The 17,411-nt window shown below is 41.6% G+C and overlaps 1 protein-coding gene across 9 annotated transcripts in view; it reads left to right on the top strand.

Annotated features, from left to right (window-relative positions):
• MTR (5-methyltetrahydrofolate-homocysteine methyltransferase) overlaps positions 1-17,411 on the top strand; it is a 148,259-nt gene that overhangs the window by 76,668 nt on the left and 54,180 nt on the right. For all 9 annotated transcript variants that reach the window (XM_070055569.1, XM_051820745.2, XM_051820744.2 and 6 more), the window contains 3 exons: positions 13,545-13,634; positions 15,681-15,833; positions 16,626-16,733. In XM_070055569.1, the coding sequence (XP_069911670.1) occupies positions 13,545-13,634; positions 15,681-15,833; positions 16,626-16,733 (351 nt within the window). The remainder of the gene's footprint in view (positions 1-13,544; positions 13,635-15,680; positions 15,834-16,625; positions 16,734-17,411) is intronic.

Below are 17,411 nucleotides of genomic sequence, written 5' to 3'. Positions count from 1 at the left end.
TCACTTTTTGATTTGTTTACATGTTTTTGTTTCTGTATTCCATGCTGAGCCACTAAGAGGTTGTGCCCTTGGAGACACACCTGAACTGAGGGAAATCTTAATGGAAATTATAAGAACTTAGCAATCCATCATGTAGTAAATTGCTCCTTTAAAAAAAGGTTTATTTATTTATTTGAAAGTCAGTTACAGAGAACGAGAGGGAGAGCTAGAGACAGACATATCTTCCATCTGCTGGTTCACTCCAAGTTTGCCTCAACAGCCAGTGCTGGGCCAGACCAAAGCCAGGAGCTTCTTCTATGTCTTCCACATGGCTGGTAGGGGCCCAAGTACTTGAGCCATCCTCCACTGCTTTTCCCAGGCCATTAGCAGGGAGCTGGATTGGAAATGGAGCAACTAGGACATGACCCAGCACTCATATGGGATTCTGGCATTACAGGTGGTGGCTTTACCTGCTGTACCACAACACTGGCCCCAAAATTGCTCCTTAGTTATAAGCCACTGACCCTCTGTGAAGTGGGCTATCTACATTCAGTTAGTAACCAATTAACAACCAAAACAGGTGTACCTTACTAACTCCTGAGAAATGCCAGCTTTGTCGCTGTTCCCCAGTGCAACCAGGGCAGGAAAAACAGGAATATTATAAGGTAAATAAGGGTTATGGGAAGTTTTTTAAAAATAAATAAGAGAAAGATGATCTCTTTTGTTACTAGTGATGAAATCTGTACCTGAGTTCTTGTCTGAGACATTGAAAATGCTGGGAAGATTCTGCCTCTGATTTTCCAAGGCTCCCTAATCCCACATCTGGGGAGTAATGGGCTTCTTTTGAAAAATGAATTCACATGGGATTTCTTTATTAAATGCTTCTCTGTTCCAGATCATTGTCTCTCTTGGACTAGACAGTTGTGCTGAGCTCTATGAATGATCCCGGATCTTGAGAGTATAGTTAATACTTCCCCAGGAGTTTCCAAAGTTTTCCAGTCATCTGTTTCTTGATCTGGCCTTGATCCTTCTCATTGCCATCTGAGCTCCTATTCATTGCTTTCTCTAGAGCAGGGGTGGGGAATGTCTGGCCTGAAATCATTTGGTCTGGCCCTGCCAAGGCAACTGCAGGTGGGACTTGAAATTCAATAAATGTATGGCAGGCTAATTTTATTTTATTTATTTATTTAAAGATTTATTTATTTATTTGAAAGAGTTAAACAGAGAGAGGAGAGGCAGAGAGAGAGAGAGAGAGAGAGAGTGAGTCTTCCATCTGATGATTCACTCCCCAATTGGCCGCAACAGCCGGAGCTGTGCTGATCTGAAACCAGGAGCCAAGAGCTTCTTCTGCGTCTCCCATGCGGGTGCAGGGGCCCAAGGACTTGGGCCATCTTCTACTACTTTCCCAGGCTATAGCAGAGAGGTGGATTGGAAGAAGAGCAGCCGGGACTAGAACCGGCGCCCCTATGGTATGCCGGTTCTTCAGGCCAGGGTGTTAACCCACTGCGCCACAGCAGCAGCCCCAAGCAGGCTAATTTTTAAATCGATAATTTTGTATGACATGTGAATGATGTTATAAATATTCAAAAGGTCCTTGGTAGAAAAAAGGTTCCTCACCCCTGCTCTAGAGCAATTTACTCCTCTTAATGCTGGTCCAGTTGAATATCAGAAGCCATGAGACCCCTAAGAAGCAGAAACAGCTCTAGAGCAGGAGGAGGAAGTTTTTCTTACCAGCCATTATATGTATGCATACAAGGAGAAGCAGGTGGATATATTGATTTATGGTAGCTTCTGATTTCATGCATTTCCTCATGTGCTGGAGTCTGGTCTCCCTTACCAGGTACCATGTGTTAAACCTTAGTTGAACAACTAATTTGAAAGTAAGATGGGCTGAGCATGCTGTCTTGTACTTCTGGAGTAACTGCTTTTTTTAATTTTTTTTTTTTTATTTGACAGATAGAGTTAGACAGTGAGAGAAAGACATAGAGAAAGATCTTCCTTCTATTGGTTCACTCCCCAAATGGCTGCTATGGTCGGTGCTGCTCTGATCTGAAGCCAGGAGCCAGGTGCTTCTTCCTGGTCTCCCATGTGGGTGCAGGGCCCAAGGACTTGGCCCATCCTCCACTGCCCTCCCGGGCCACAGCAGAGAGCTGGACTGGAAGAGGAGCAATCGGGACTAGAACCCGGTGCCCATATGGGATGCCAGCGCCACAGACAGAGGATTAACCAAGTGAGCCTTGGCACCAGCCCCAGGAGTAACCGCTTTTAAATGGTGCTGTTTCATTGTTTTAAGTCCTGATTGTCTGAATTGGGTTCATCAGTTTTGGGTTATAACTGTCAGGTGGGGTAATTGTCACCCATTGTAACCTCCAATGTTTTACTGCAATCTTTTATGGTGTTTTGTTTCCTTCACTTGCCCCTGTCCATGGTTTGTATTTCTTGACCCCTCCCTGCCTGCTAAGTGTGACACATTGTGATTTTTTTCTGTGACAACTGGTCATATTATTCAAGAATTTTTGGAACATTCTACCCTGTTTTTAAACAGCAAACTCCATCTAGCAAGCAAGAATTATCTTAGTGTATAGCTGATATAACAAATGGTATTACATGTGTCTAGTGATTGGAATGCGAGCATTTGAAGAACTTTTTTTTATTATGATTGATTTATTTATTTGAGAGGCAGAATTATAGATCTTCCATCCTCTGGTTCACTCCTCAAATGGCCACAATGGGAACCTGAAACAACATCTTGGTCTCACATGTTGGTAGGAGGGACCTAGCTACTTGGGCCATCAACTGCTGCTTTCTCAGGTGTGTTAGCAGGGAGCTAGATTGGAAGTGGAGCAGCTGGGACTCAAACTGGTGCCCACATGTGATGCTGGCACAGCAGATGGAGGCTTAATTTGCTGAGCTACTGACCTCAAAGCAGCTTTTTTTTTTTTTTTTTTTTTTTTTTGACAGGCAGAGTAGACAGAGAGAGACAGAGAGAAAGGTCTTCCTTTTTTCTGTTGGTTTACCCCCCAATGGCCGCCACGGCTGGCGAGCTGTGACCGGCGCACCGCGCTGATCCGAAGCCAGGAGCCAGGTGCTTCTCCTGGTCTCCCATGTGGGTGCAGGACCCAAGGACCTGGGCCATCCTCCACTGCACTCCTTGGCCACAGCAGAGAGCTAGACTGGAAGAGGGGCAACTGGGACAGAATCCGCCGCCTCGACTGGGACTAGAACCCAGTGTGCTGGCGCCGCAGGTGGAGGATTAGCCTATTGAGCCGCGGCATCGGCTCAAAGCAGCATTTTTAAGAGTACCCAGAAATGGGGGGCTATTTTAACAGTACTTCACAAAGGCCTGCACTAAGAGGTGGCAACAGAAGAGGAATTAAGAGATAATCATAAAGGCAGTAGATAACAGACTATGAATACAAAGGAGAGAGTCAACCAGCAGAAGAGAAGATTTTAAGGCCAGGGTGGTAACAGGAATGATGACAACACAAGAGCTCTCTCACATACTGAAAAGCCTGCAATTAGAAAAAAAAAGTCCAGGGCCACTGCTGTGGTACAGTGGGTTAAGCCAGCCTCTGCAACACTGGCATCCCATATGGGCACCAGATCAAATCCTAGCTGCTTCTTTTCTAATCCAGCTCTCTGCTTATGGCCTGGGAAAGCAAGCAGAAGATGGTCCAGGTTCTTGGGCCTTGCACCCACATGTGAGACCCAGGAAGCTCCTGGCTTCGCACTGGCCGAGATCTGGCCAACGTGGCCATTTGTGGAGTGAACCAGAAGATGGAAGACCTTTCTCTTTGTCTCTCCCTCTCTCTTCCTGTAACTCTGCCTCTCAAATAAACAAAATATTAAAAACAAACAAAAAAACCCAGCTTCTCTAAGATTTTTATTAGCACTCCAGTTTGTGATGACCACTCCTTTCTCAAAACTTCTCATGTATCTAGTTGCTATTATGTACCTATTCAGCCCTTGACATATACTTTCTCTGTAGCTTATATTTCTCCTGTATTTCTACTTATTTTATGTTATGGCAAAGTCTTTGAGAACATAGGCTGTGTCTTTTTTTAAGATTTATTTATTTATTTGAAACAGAGAGGGTGAGACAGAGAGAGAGAGAGAGAGAGAAAGATCTTTATTTTTTTCCCTTCATGAAGCTTATATCTTTTTTTTAAAGCTTTGATTTAATGAATGCAAATTTCATAGGTACAACTTTAGGAATATAGTGTTTCTTCCCATCATTCCTACCCTCCTACTCCCACTCCCATCCCACCTCCTACTCCCTCACTCATCGCATTCTTCATTAAGATTCGTTTCTAATTAACTTTATATAGAACACCAGCTCTGTGCTCTGTAAAGATTTCAACAGTTTGCACCCACACACACACACACACACACACACATAACGTAAAAAGTACTGTTTGAGAACAAGTTTTGCAGTTAATTCTCATAGTACAACTCATTAAGGCCAAAGGTCCTGCATGGGGAGTAAGCGCAAGGTGACTTCTGTTGTTAATTAAAAAATAACACTCTTATTTATGACGTCAGTGATCACCTGAAGCTCTATCCATGAGTTGCCGAGGCTATAGAAGCCTTTTGTGAACACAAACTCCATAAGTATTTAGACAAGGCCGTAAGCAAAGTGGAAGTTCTTTCCTCCCTTCAGAGAAAAGTATATCCTTTTTTTGATGGCTACTTCTTTCCACTGGGATCTAACTCACAAAGGTCCTTCATGTAGGATTTTATTTTATTTTATTTTTTTTTTTGCCACAGTATAATGGCTTTCCATGCCTGAAAGACTCTCATGGTCTTTTCAGCCAGGCCAGAATGCCTTAAGGGCTGATTCTGAGGTAAGAGTGTTATTTAAAGCGTTTGTCATTCTATGAGTCTGCTGTTTTGTGGACTTTACTCATGTTGGGCATTCCCTCCTTTTTAATTCGATTATTATTTGCTATTTATATGATTTTTTAACACTTAATCCTATCTATATATTCACTTTAACACTTAATATTATCATTTTAATAATTAAGATTGTGACTTGAGCTGCAATAAACATGGAGGTACAGATAGCTCTTTTGTTTACTGATTTCATTTTCCTTCGGTAAATTCCCAGGAGTAGGATGGCTGGGTCACATGGTAGACCTGTATTCAAATTTTTGAGATGTTTCCATACTGTCTTCTGTAGTGGCTTTACTAGTTTACATTCCCACCAACAGTGGATTGGGGTACCTTTTTACCCACATCATCTCCATTTATTGTTTGTTGATTTCTGATTGAGAGCCATTGTAACTGGGGTGAGGTGAAACCTCATTGTGGTTCTGATTTGCATTTCCCTGACAGCTAGTGATCCTGAACATTTTTTCATCCGTGTGTTGGCCATTTGGATTTACTCTTTTGAAAAATGTCTGTTTAAGTCCTTGGCCTGTCTCTTAACTGGGTTATTTGTTTTGTTGTTGTATAGTTTCTTGATCTCTTTGTAGATTCTGGTTATTAATCCTTTATCAATTGCATGGTTGGCAAATAATTTCTCCCATTCTGTCAGTTGCCTCTTTACTATCTTGACTATTTCTTTTGCCGTGCAGAAGCTTTTCAATTTGAAGTAATCCCATTTGTTAATTTTGGTTTTACTGCCTGTGCCTCTGTGTTCTTTTCCGAGAACTCATTGCCTATGCCAGTGTCTTTCAGTATTTCCCCAATGTTCTCAATTACTTTGATGGTGTTGGGTTGTAGATTTAGATCTTTAATCCATTTTGAGTGGATTTTTGTGTAAGGTGTAAGCTAGGGGCCTTGCTTCATACTTCTGCATGTGGAAATCCAGTTTTTCTAGGACCATTTGTTGAAGGGACTGTCCTTGCTCCAGGGGTTGGTTTTAGCTCCTTTGTCAAATATAATTTGGTTGTAGATGTTTGGATTGATTTCTGGTGTTTCTATTCTCTGCCATTGATCTATCCATCTATTTTTGTACCACTATTAGGCTGTTTTGATTATAGCTGCTGGGGCTGGCACTGTGATGTAGCGGGTAAAGCTGCCACCTGCAATGCCAGCATCCCATATCGGTGCCAATTCAAGTCCCAGTAGCTCCACTTCCGAAGCAGCTCTCTGCTATGGCCTGGGAAAGAAGTGCATGATGGCCCAGGTCCTTGAGCCCCTGCACCTGTGTGGGAAACCTGGAGGAGGCTCCTGGCTCCTGGCTTTGGATCGGCGAAGCTCCAGCTGTTACAGCCAGTTGGAGAGTGAACCAGAGTATGGAAGACCTCTTTTTCTCTCTCTCTCTCCCTCCCTCCCTCCCTCCCTCCCTCTCTGTCTCTCCTCTCTCTGTTTAACTTTAATTTTTAAATAAATAAAAAAATCTTAAAAAAAAGATAATAACTGTCTTGTAATATGTCTTGAAATCTGGTATTATGATGCCTCCCACTTTGTTTTTTTGTACAAAATTGCTTCAGCTATTTGAGGTCTCCTGTGCCTCCATATGAATGTCAGCATCATATTTTCTAGATCTGAGAAGAATGACTTTGGTATTTAGATTGGTATTGCATTGAATCTCTAAATTGCTTTAGGAAGAATGGACATTTTGATGATATTGATTGTTCCAATCCATGAACATAGAAGATTTGTTTCATTTTTTTGTATCTTCTTTTATTTCTTTCTTTAATGCTTTGTAATTCTCATCATAGAGATCTTTGACATCCTTAGTTAAATTTATTACAAGGTTTTTTTTTTTTTAGCTATTGTCAATGGGTTTGATCTTAGAAGTTCTTTCTCAGCCATGTCATTGTCTATGTATACAAAGGCTGTTGATTTCTATGTATTGACTTTACATCCTGCTACTTTACCAGACTCTTCTATGAGTTCCAATAGTCTCTTAGTAGTCTTTTGGATCATATATATATATACATATATACATATATATATATATATGTATAATCATGTCATCTGCAAATAGGGTAGTTTGATTTCCTCCTTCCCAGTTTGTATCCCTTTGATTTCTTTTTCTTGCCTAATGGATATAGCTAAAACTTTCAGTACCATATTGAATAGCAATGGCGAGAGTGGGCATCCCTGTCTGGTACTGATCTCAGTGGGAATGCTTCCACCTTTTCCCCATTCAATATGATGCTGGCTGTGGGTTTATCATAAATTGTCTTGATTGTGTTGAATGTTCTTTTTTCTTTTTTGGACAGGCAGAGTTAGACAGTGAGAGAGAAAGAGGGAAAGGTCTTCCTTCCATTGGTTCATCCCCCAAATGGCCGATCTGAAGCCAGGAGCCAGATGCTTCCTCCTGGTCTCCCATGCAGGTGCAGGGCCCAGGCATTTGGGCCATCCTCCACTGCCTTCCCAGGCCACAGCAGAGAGCTGGACTGGAAGAGGAGCAACCAGGACAGAATCCGGTGCCCTAACCGGGACTAGAACCAGGGGTGCCGGCACCGCAGTTGGAGGATTAGCCAAGTGAGCCACTGCGCCGGCTGAATGTTCCTTCCATGTTGCAATTTATTAGAGTTTTCATCATGAAAAGGTGTTATATTTTGTCAGTTGGTTTTTTCTGCATCTATTGAGATAATCATATGGTTTTTGTCCACCAATTTGTTAATGTGATGTATCACATTGATTTTGTGAATGTTGAACCTTCCCTGCATACCAGGGATAAATCCCACTTGGTCTGGTTGAATGATCTCTGATATGTTGTTGGATTTGATTGGCCAGAATTGTGTTGAGGATTTTTGCATCTATTTTCATCAGAGAAATGGGTCTTAGTTCTCTTTTTCTGTTGCATCTTTTCCAGGTTTAAGAATTAATATGATGCTGGCTTCATAGAAAGAATTAGAGAGGATTCCTTCCCTTTCAGTTGTTTTGAATAACTTGAGAAGAATTGGAGTTAGTGCTTCTTTAAATGTCTGGCCTGGTAGAATTCAGCAGTGAAGCCATCTGGTCCTGGGCTTTTCTTTTTTGGGAGGGTCTTTATTACTGCTTCAATTTATGACTTGGTTATGGGTCTGTTTAGGTTTTTTATGTCTTCATGGCTCAATTTAGGTAGGTTGTATGTGTCCAGGAATCTATCCATTTCTTCTAAGTTTCCCAGTTTGTTGGCATACAGCTCCTTGTAGTGGTTTCTGATGATTCTTTTTATTTCTGTCTGTTGTTATGTTTCCTTTTTCATCTCTAATTTTATTGATTTTGGTCTTCTCCCTCCTTTTTTTGGTTTGTTGGGCCAGTGGTATGTCACTTTTATTTATTTTTTCAAAAAACCAGCTCTTCCTTTTGCTGATCTTTTGCATTGTTTTTCTGGTTTCAATTTTGTTGATTTCTTCTCTAATTTTAATTATTTCTTTTCTTCTACTTTTTTGTTTGGTTTGCTGTTGTTTTTCTAGATCCTTGAGATACATTGATAGCTCATTTATTTGGTGCCTTTCTAGTTTCTTGATGTAGGCACCAACTGCTGTCAACTTTCCTCCTAACATTGCATTTGCTGTATCCTACAAATTTTTAAGTTATAGTGTCATCTTCATTTGTTTCTAGAAATTTCTATGATTTCTCTTTTGATTTCTTCTGTGACCCACTGTTCATTTAGAAACATGTTATTCATTCTCCATGTGTTTGCATATGATGTAGATTCTTTTTTTTTTAAACTTTTATTTAATGAATATAAATTTCCAAAGTACGGCTTATGGATTACAATGGCTTCCCCCCCATAACGTCCCTCCCACCCGCAACCCTCCCCTTTCCCACTCCCTCTCCCCTTCCATTCACATGAGGATTCATTTTCGATTCTCTTTATATACAGAAGATCAGTTTAGCATACATTAAGTAAAGATTTCAGCAGTTTGCTCCCACACAGAAACATAAAGTGAAAAATAATAGATGATTTTTTAAATGATGATGAAATCAGATCAGACCTATTGTCATGTTTAATCCCAGTGAGAGTCAAGTTGGGAATTGATAATTTCTTCTTCTTTTTTTTTTTTTTTTAACAGAAGATCAGTTTAGTATACATTAAGTAAAGATTTCAACAGTTTGCACCCCCGTAGAAACACAAAGTGAAATATACTGTTTGAGTACTCTTTATAGCATTAAGTCTCAATGTACAGCACATTAAGGACAGAGATCCTACATGAGGAGTAAGTGCACAGTGACTCCTGTTGTTGACTTTACCAATTGACACTCCTGTTTATGGCATCAGTAATCTCCCTATGCACCAGTCATGAGTTTCCAAGGCTATGGAAGCCCCTTGAGTTCTCCGACTCTTATCTTGTTTAGACAAGGTCATAGTCAAAGTGGAGGTTCTCTCCTCCCTTCAGAGAAAGGTACCTCCTTCTTTGAAGACCTGTTCTTTCCACTGGGATCTCACTCACAGAGATCTTTCATTTAGGATTTTTTTTTTTTTTTTTGCCAGAGTGTCTTGGCTTTCCATGCCTGAAATACTCTCATGGGCTTTTTAGCCAGATCGGAATGCCTTTAGGGCTGATTCTGAGGCCAGAGAGATTCTTGAATTGTTGATTTCCAGTGTCATTCCATTGTAGTCTGACAAGATGCATGGTATTATTTCGATTATTTTGAATTTGCTGAGACTTGCTTTATGGCCTAGTATATTTTAAATCCTAGAAAAAGTTCCATGCACTTGAGAGAAATATGTGTACTCTGTGGCTATAGAATGGAAGGCTTTGTAGGTATCTGCTAGGTCTATTTGGTCTGTGGTATTGATTAACTCTGTTTTTTCCTTGCTGATATTCTATCTGGTTGACCTGTCCATTGCTGAAAGTAGGGTTACTATTTATTTGAGTCTATATCTCCCTTTAAATTCCTTAGGAATTCTTTTAAATACCCAGATGCCCTGTAATTAGGTACATATACATTCATAATAGTCACATATTCCTGTTGGATTGATCCTTTAATCATTATGTAGAGTCCTTTGTATCTTTTAATAGTTTTTGTGTTAAAGTCTATTTTGTCTGATATTATGATGGCCGCACCAGCTCTTTTTTGGTTTCTGTTAGCATGGATTATATTTTTTTATCCTTTCACTTTCAGTCTGCAGGCATCTTTGTTGGTAAAGTGTGTTTCTTGTAGGCAGCAAATAGATGGGTTTTCTTTTTTAATTCATTCAGACAGTCTGAGTCTTTTAACTGGGGAGGTGAAACCATTTACATTCAGTGTGACTATTGTTAAATACTGTCTTTGTCCTGCCATGATTCCTTAAACAGTCCTATTTATATATTTTGGATTTCATTTGTACTTTTGCTTGGTCATTTTTTACATTCATCTTCTTTTGTAGTGATGCTCCTGTTTCTGTGTTTCTGTGTGTAGCACATCCTTGAGCATCTTTTGTAGGGCTGGGTGAGTAGTTCCAAATTCTTTTAAGAAGATCCATATTTCTCCATCATTCATAAATGAGAATTTTGAAGGGTACAGTATTCTGGGTTGACAGTTTTTTCTCTTAGGGCTTGGAATATATCTTGCCATTTTGTCTCCTTGCCTGTAGTGTTTGCAATGAGTCTAATTGGGTTTCCTCTGAAAGTGATTTGTTGTTTCTCTCCTGCACATTTTAAGATCTATTCTTTGTGTTTCACTGAGTTTTGCTACAGTGTGTCATGGTGATGTTCTTTTCTGGTCATGTCTATTGGGAGTTCTGTGTATTTCTTGTACTCAGATGTCTCTTTCTTTCTCCAGATTAGGGAAGTTCTCTGTTATTATTTCATTAAGATGGCCTTCTAATCCTTTCTCTTTTTCCACAGTTTACAGAATTCATAGGACCTGTAAATTGGGTTGTTTGATAGAAAATTGTAAATCTCCAACCGTGATTTTTAGTTTTCCAGTTTCTTCTTCTTGTATTTGGTCTGACTGTATTATTTCAGGAAATTTGTCTTCTAATTCTTACATTCTTTCTTCTGTCTCATCTATTCTATTGCTAAGACTTTCCACTGCATTTTTTATTTGATCTATTGAATTCTTCATCTCCAGTATTTCATTCTGGCTTCTCTTTAAAATCTCAATTTCTTGGGAGTGCTTTTCATTTAGGTGGTGAATTTGCTTCTGATTGCCTTTAAGTAGTCTGACTATTAATTTTCTGAATTCCTTTTCTGGCATATCCTCGATCTCTTCTTCTTCAGCCTCCATTATTGAAGAGTTATATTGTTCCTTTGGGGAGTTCATAGAGTCTTCCTTATTCTTATTCTGGATTTTTCCTTTGTTCTTAGGCATTTCTGGTTGATTTTGTCTTTAATTTGTGACTTTGTGCCTGTGTTGCGATTTCCCTCTGCTATGACCTGCTATGTGTCTGTGTGTTGCAAGTGGAAGCACGGCAGCCCTGCCTCCTGGAGCCCTGTTTACTTCTAGATTGTGATGGAGGTGGGTACCAGGGCTTTGGTGCACTAAGCCCTGCCTACTGGGGCTGGGCTTGCTTCTCACTGGTGCATGAAATGAACTCAGGGTTTCGCTGTTTAAGACTAGTCCTTGTTGTACAGCTTGCATGGTGGGGAGGAAATCACTCTGAAATATTGTGATCCTTGTTCCTGGGTGGGGGGTGTTGTGAGGTGGTCCCCACAATTGATGGATGTGTGTGCAGGAGGCAGCCATTGGCAGACCCCTGCTTACACTCAAAAATGTAAACAATCAATATGGATTCTCCCTGCCAGCTGTAGGTCCCGTTGTAGGGAGAGGGGAGACATAGATGGACCGTGGTGTGCCCAACCTCTCTGCTTCTTCCCCTATAATTTCTCCTTCTTCCTGCTTGGAGCTTCAAACACAGTTCACCAAGCTTCTGTGCCTGCCGCTATTCTGTAGCTCCGTAGACTCCTGACTTCTTACCTGGTTCACTGCTGGGGGTGGTGCCAATCTTCTCATTCAGTCTCTGCTGTATCTTCACTGTGTTTCCACCTCTTCTCTTTGTTCCCTTAGCGTGGACATGAGCAATCTCCGGTGGACTCCTGGGCTACTCTGCGCAAACTTCTTGAGATTCCATCACCGGCTTGTATCCCTTTGCTTATTAACTATTTTTCCCTGCGTGACTTGGAATGTCCTGTTGCTATACTGCCATCTTGTAGCTTATATCTTAGATAGAGATCTTCTATTTGGTGGCTTACTTTCCAAATGGCCTCAATGGCCAGGGCTAGGCCAGGCTCAATCCAGTAGCCAGGACCCACATCCAGATCTTCTACATGGGTGGAAGTGTTAGGTTTGGAATAGCTCGGGGTTCTGGCCTTTTGTACCTCCAGAAAAGGGAGACGGAACCGACCTCAAAAGAGACAGGGTGCTTTGTTGAAGCGAAGAGGGCCGGCAATCTGTTCTTGTGAATAGACTGCACGCAGGGTACATGGTGGGCTGGGTTTTTATCTGGTTGAAGAGGAGGTTTGCAGCTGATGTGAGGTAGCAAGTAAGGGGCTTTTAGAAACCACTGGGAACTTTCCTCTTATCTGTTCCACAAGCAGCCATGTGCAGCTGCTTTGCATGGAGTCTGGGGGAGGTTGAGCCTGGTTCTTGCATCAAGGATCTCACAAAAAAGGGGAGTGCATGGCCAGAGGGTAGGGAAAGGGGAAGGGAGGGCAGGAATAGGCAACATGCTCTTTAGAAGGGAGCTAAATACTTGGGCTGCCTTCTCCTTTCCAGGTGCATAAACAGGGAACTGGTTCAGAAGTGGAGCATCCAGGACTCAAACGGGTGCTCATGTGGCATGCCGTTGTTGCACCACAGTGCCAGCCCCATAGGCTGTGTCTTTTTTTTTTTTTTGAAAGTTTTTTTATTTATTTGAAAGACTGTTACTGGTGTCTATATGGATGCTGGTGTTGCAGGCTGTGGCCTTAACCACTATACCACAACGTTGGCCCCAGGCTGTATCTTAAACCTCTTAGTGTGCCCACCTCCAGAATGTCTGACTTAATTTTGTTATGGCCTGTGTGCGTCTGTGGGTACTGGTTATTCTTAGAGCATGGAAGGTTCTTCAGATTTAGAGTATAGCTTCATTACCGTCCTAGAAATGTTTTATTCTGTGTTATCTTTTAGGAGAGAAAAAAAAGGATGAAGTGTTATCTCACTACCAAAACTTCAAATCCTTGACAGTTTCTTTTTCCCTGTCTCCTTCCCTCAAACATTTAAATTTTTTTAAAAAGATTTTGTTTGTTTATTTGAAAAGCAGAATTATAGAGACAGAAGGTGGGAGAGAGAGAGAGAGAGAGAGAAAATTTTCCATCCACTGGGTCACCCTCCAAACTGGCTGCAATGGCCAGGGCTGGGCCAGGTTGACTCCAGGAACCTGGAACTCTGTCTAGGTCTCCCACATGGGTGGCAGGGCTCCAAGTACTTGGGCCATTTTCTGCTGCCTTCCCAGGTGTGTTGGTGGGAAGCCTGATTGGAAATGGAACAGCTGGAGTTTGAATTGGTGCTCACGTGGGATGCTGGCATTGACTTAACCTGCTGTGATACAATACCAGCCCCAAAACATTTAATCTTTCATGCTAGGAGACTCTTACTAGAGTCTGGAAATGTAAAAGAAGAATAAGATACAGGTTGTTTGTTTTTTGCTGCTAATTAGTTAAATAAGTGACCCGTTAAACCCATTTTTTTCGGTTTTTATTTCAATTCAGACTCAGGGCAAAGGTGGGAAAAAAGTTGTCCAGACTGATGAGTGGAGGAATAGTCCCATTGAAGAGCGCCTTGAGTATGCCCTCGTCAAGGTGAGTTGTGGGAACCTGAACTGGTTGTCTGATACTGGTGCTGGAGGGGAGTGATGACTGCAGCTAGAGGAGATGCCCTAGACCACTGTTCTATAATGCCCTGCCCATGCAGCATAGTTGACAATAGCCATAGCCGTGTTTGTCACAACTGGTTGTGGGAGGTATTACTGGCATCCATGGCTAAGAATGCTAATTGTCTTAAGTGCTCAGGACAGCCTCACACAATGAAAAATTTCTGGCCCAAATATCAGTAGTGCTGAAGTTGAGAACACTGTCCTTCCTATACCATGCTGCTTTGACTTCCTCAGCAAGGTAGTCCTGACTCTTCTACTGACAAATGCAATTATAGGCAAGATAAATTATCTCTTGGCTTCAGTTTCCTTATTTATGCATCTGGAGAGCTTTAGATTTCTTTTTTCAAAAAAATTTTTAAAGATATATTTATGGGGCTAGTTCTGTGGTATAGTAAGTTAAGCCCCTGCCTGTGGTGCCGGTTTGAATCCCAGCTGCCCTGCTTCTGATCCAGCTCCCTGTTAATGGCCTGGGAAAGCAGTGGAAGATGGCCCAAGTCCTTGGGCCTCTGCACCCATGTGGGAGACCCAGAAGAAACTCCTGGCTCCTAGCCTCAGATTGGCCCAGCTCTGTCATTGTGGCCATTTGGGGAGTGAAGCAGGGGATAGAAGATTTCTATCTCTGTCTCTCCCTTACTCTGTCTATAAGTCTGCCTCAAATAAATAAATAGTAAGAAAAAAATTTTAAAAAAAGATTTACGTATCTGTTTGAAAGTAAGAGTTAGAGGGAGAGACACACAGAGAGATCTTCCATCAATTGGTTTACTCCCCAGATGTCTGCAATCTCCCGGGCTAGGTCAGGCCGAAGCCAGGAGCCAGGGACTTCACTCTGGTCTCCCACGTTGGTGTAGGGGCCCAAATGTTTGGTCCATCTTTTGCTGCTTTTCCCAGGCCATTAGCAGGGAGCTGGATTAGAAGTGGAGCAGCTGGGGGTTGAATTGGTGTCTATATGGGATGCCAGTATTATGGTGTCAGCTTTGCGCTCTATACCACAACACTGGCCCCTCAATTTTTTTTCTTTAGAATTTGATTTAACTCTTGGAAATTTTTTTTTAAGATTTATTTATTTATTTGAAAATCAGAGGTGCAGAAAGACACACACACACATATCCTCCATCTGCTGGTTCACTCCCCAGATGGCCACAATGGCTGGAGTGAGCCAGGTGGAGCCAGGAGCCAGGAGCTTCTTCCAGGTCTCACATGTGGGTGCAGTGGCCCAAGGACTTGGGCCATCTTCTGCTGCCTTCCTAGGCATGTTAGCAGGGAGCTTGATCAGAAGTGAAGCAGCCAGGATTTGAACTGGTGTCCATATAGGATGCTGGTGCTACAGGCAGCAGCTCAACTTAGTATGTCATAATGTCGGCCCCTCTTGGACCTTTTGAGGTTCTCATATTTCAGTTTGTTGAACTTGTCAGCAGCATCCAAGCATCCTTGAGGAGGAAGTCTTGGCAATGAAAGCCAGATGATCAGAGCTGAACTGGCTTCGTGGACTTAGCCTCTTCTAAGGGCTCTTCCCATTGTCATTCCTCACCAGCCCCTTACCATTACAGTGAGAAAATCTGTTGAGTTCACTGAGATGTTTATGAATGTCTAGTCTATTAAAACACTAGGATACAAAGTGTATGGTATTATGAGTTTGGACTTTTAGTAGTTCTTTTACTAAAAGCTGAGTACTTAGTATCAGTGATGATAGTTAGGCACTTTACATGTGTTATTTCATTTAATAATCCTCAAAATAAATGTATGCGGTAGGTACTGTTGTCATTCTGACTGTGGAAACTAATGCTTAATCAACTGCCTAAATTAGAGGTAGGAGCCAGAATTCATACCCATGCAGTCTAATTATAGAACCTGGGGTCTTACAGCATTTCTGTGCTTCATATTTTGTTGGCCATTTGGATTAAGCCAATTTGGGGTATGTGTGTGTGTTTTCATCTATCTTTTCCTTTTTTTCTTCTTCTTTTTTTTTTTGTAGGGCATTGAAAAATATATTATTGAAGATACAGAGGAAGCCAGATTAAATCAGGAAAAATATCCCCGACCCCTGAATATAATTGAAGGCCCGCTGATGAATGGCATGAAAGTTGTTGGTGATCTTTTTGGAGCTGGAAAAATGTTTCTACCTCAGGTTGGCAAACAATAGGAAGGCATTTTCAGAATCAGCCTTTTCTTTGTCTTTTAAAAATAGTAAGTTGGGAACCATCTGTAAATTCTTAGTGTTGTAATCTAATCTTTATGTTAGGATACTTTTGTATCACCTCTTGCCTCCAGTTCCTAGAACTTTTCTCTTGAAAGTAAAACAAACTCAACTTCAAATGTAAAGTTAATATTAAGATTTGATCTGGCCAGCCAGTATCCAACTTTAGGGATGTTTAACTTGAAAAATATTACTGTTTTATATGGTCATGTGTTTCAAGTAAACCAGAACTCTTTTGATTTGTAGCAGCTACTAACCACATCAGTTGAGAAATACATGTTGACTATCTAGGATAGGGCCATGAAAAACTACCCTCTTCTTGTGTAAGCTTAAGGCTTAGTTTTAAGTGAGTTGTAATGCTGGAGATTGAGAAGAGAAGGCTGGGAATGAGCTCATGGAGGAGAGGTTTGGAACCTGAAAGATTTGTGGAACTTAGAGAAGTGTTAGAGGGCTTTCTAGGCAGAGGAAAATAGAACAAGCGGAGGTTCCCGGGCCTGAAATTGCAACATTTTATTTTTGGTCTTGTTTTCTTTCTGCTGTATCTCATTCATTGGCTGCTTACAGGGAGGGAACATGTTCTTTGTCCTGCTCACTGACAAAAGCAGCCTGCAATGGAGCTGGCCTGAGGTCAAGTCCTGCATTCTAAGCTGCTGAGGTTTCCCCAGTGGCCATTAGCAGCTCCTGTAGTTTGGTGAAGATGCCTGACTCTGCTTTTTTCCCCAGGTTATAAAGTCAGCTCGTGTCATGAAGAAGGCTGTTGGCCACCTTATCCCCTTCATGGAACAAGAAAGAGAGGCTAACAGAGGACTTAATGACTCTGCAGAAGAAGAGGTAAGTCATTTTGTCCAGGCCTGTGGGTCATTTAAGAAGTTGGTGTGGAACACTCTTGTTGGGTTAGGGTTAGAGGCAGTCAGGCTTGCCTGTGTTTGTTACTGAATATAAAATAGGCAAATGCTCCGACATCTATCTCTTTTACCAATTAGCATAATATCTGGGATTTTCTTTTAAATTTGATCTTATGAAATTTTTGGTAGAGTCATAATTGTAGTCAAAACCTAATGATTTCAGACAAAACGGGTTCGTTTCTTCAGCAGGCACTGTCACTACAAAGATTTGAGGAAAAGGAGTTATGTTTGTTTTTGGAACACCCATTGTTGTCTCTGTACGGGTAATGTCCTTGGCATTACTTCTGGATTCAATTTAATTCCTGCTGGCTGCATCACCAGAGTAATCCTTGAGCTTTCTTTTAGATGTTTGTTTATTTGACAGGCAGAAATACAGAGAAGGGAGAGAGAGAGATAGAGAGGCAGGGAGGGAGGGGGAGAGAGAATTTTCTATTCGCTGGTTCACTCTGTAAGTGACCACAATGGCCAGGACTGGGCTAGGCTGAAGCCAGGAGCCAGTAGTTTCTTCTGGGTCTCCCACATGGGTACAGAGGCCCAAGGACTTGGGCCATCTTCTACTGCCTTCCCAGGCCATAGCAGAGAACTGGATTGGAAATGGAGGAGC

Source organism: Oryctolagus cuniculus, chromosome 13 (assembly GCF_964237555.1).
Source record: "Oryctolagus cuniculus chromosome 13, mOryCun1.1, whole genome shotgun sequence".
NCBI classification, from domain to species: domain Eukaryota; kingdom Metazoa; phylum Chordata; class Mammalia; order Lagomorpha; family Leporidae; genus Oryctolagus; species Oryctolagus cuniculus.
Note: the sequence above shows the minus strand (reverse complement) of the source record. Positions and strands in the feature narration are given on the sequence as shown.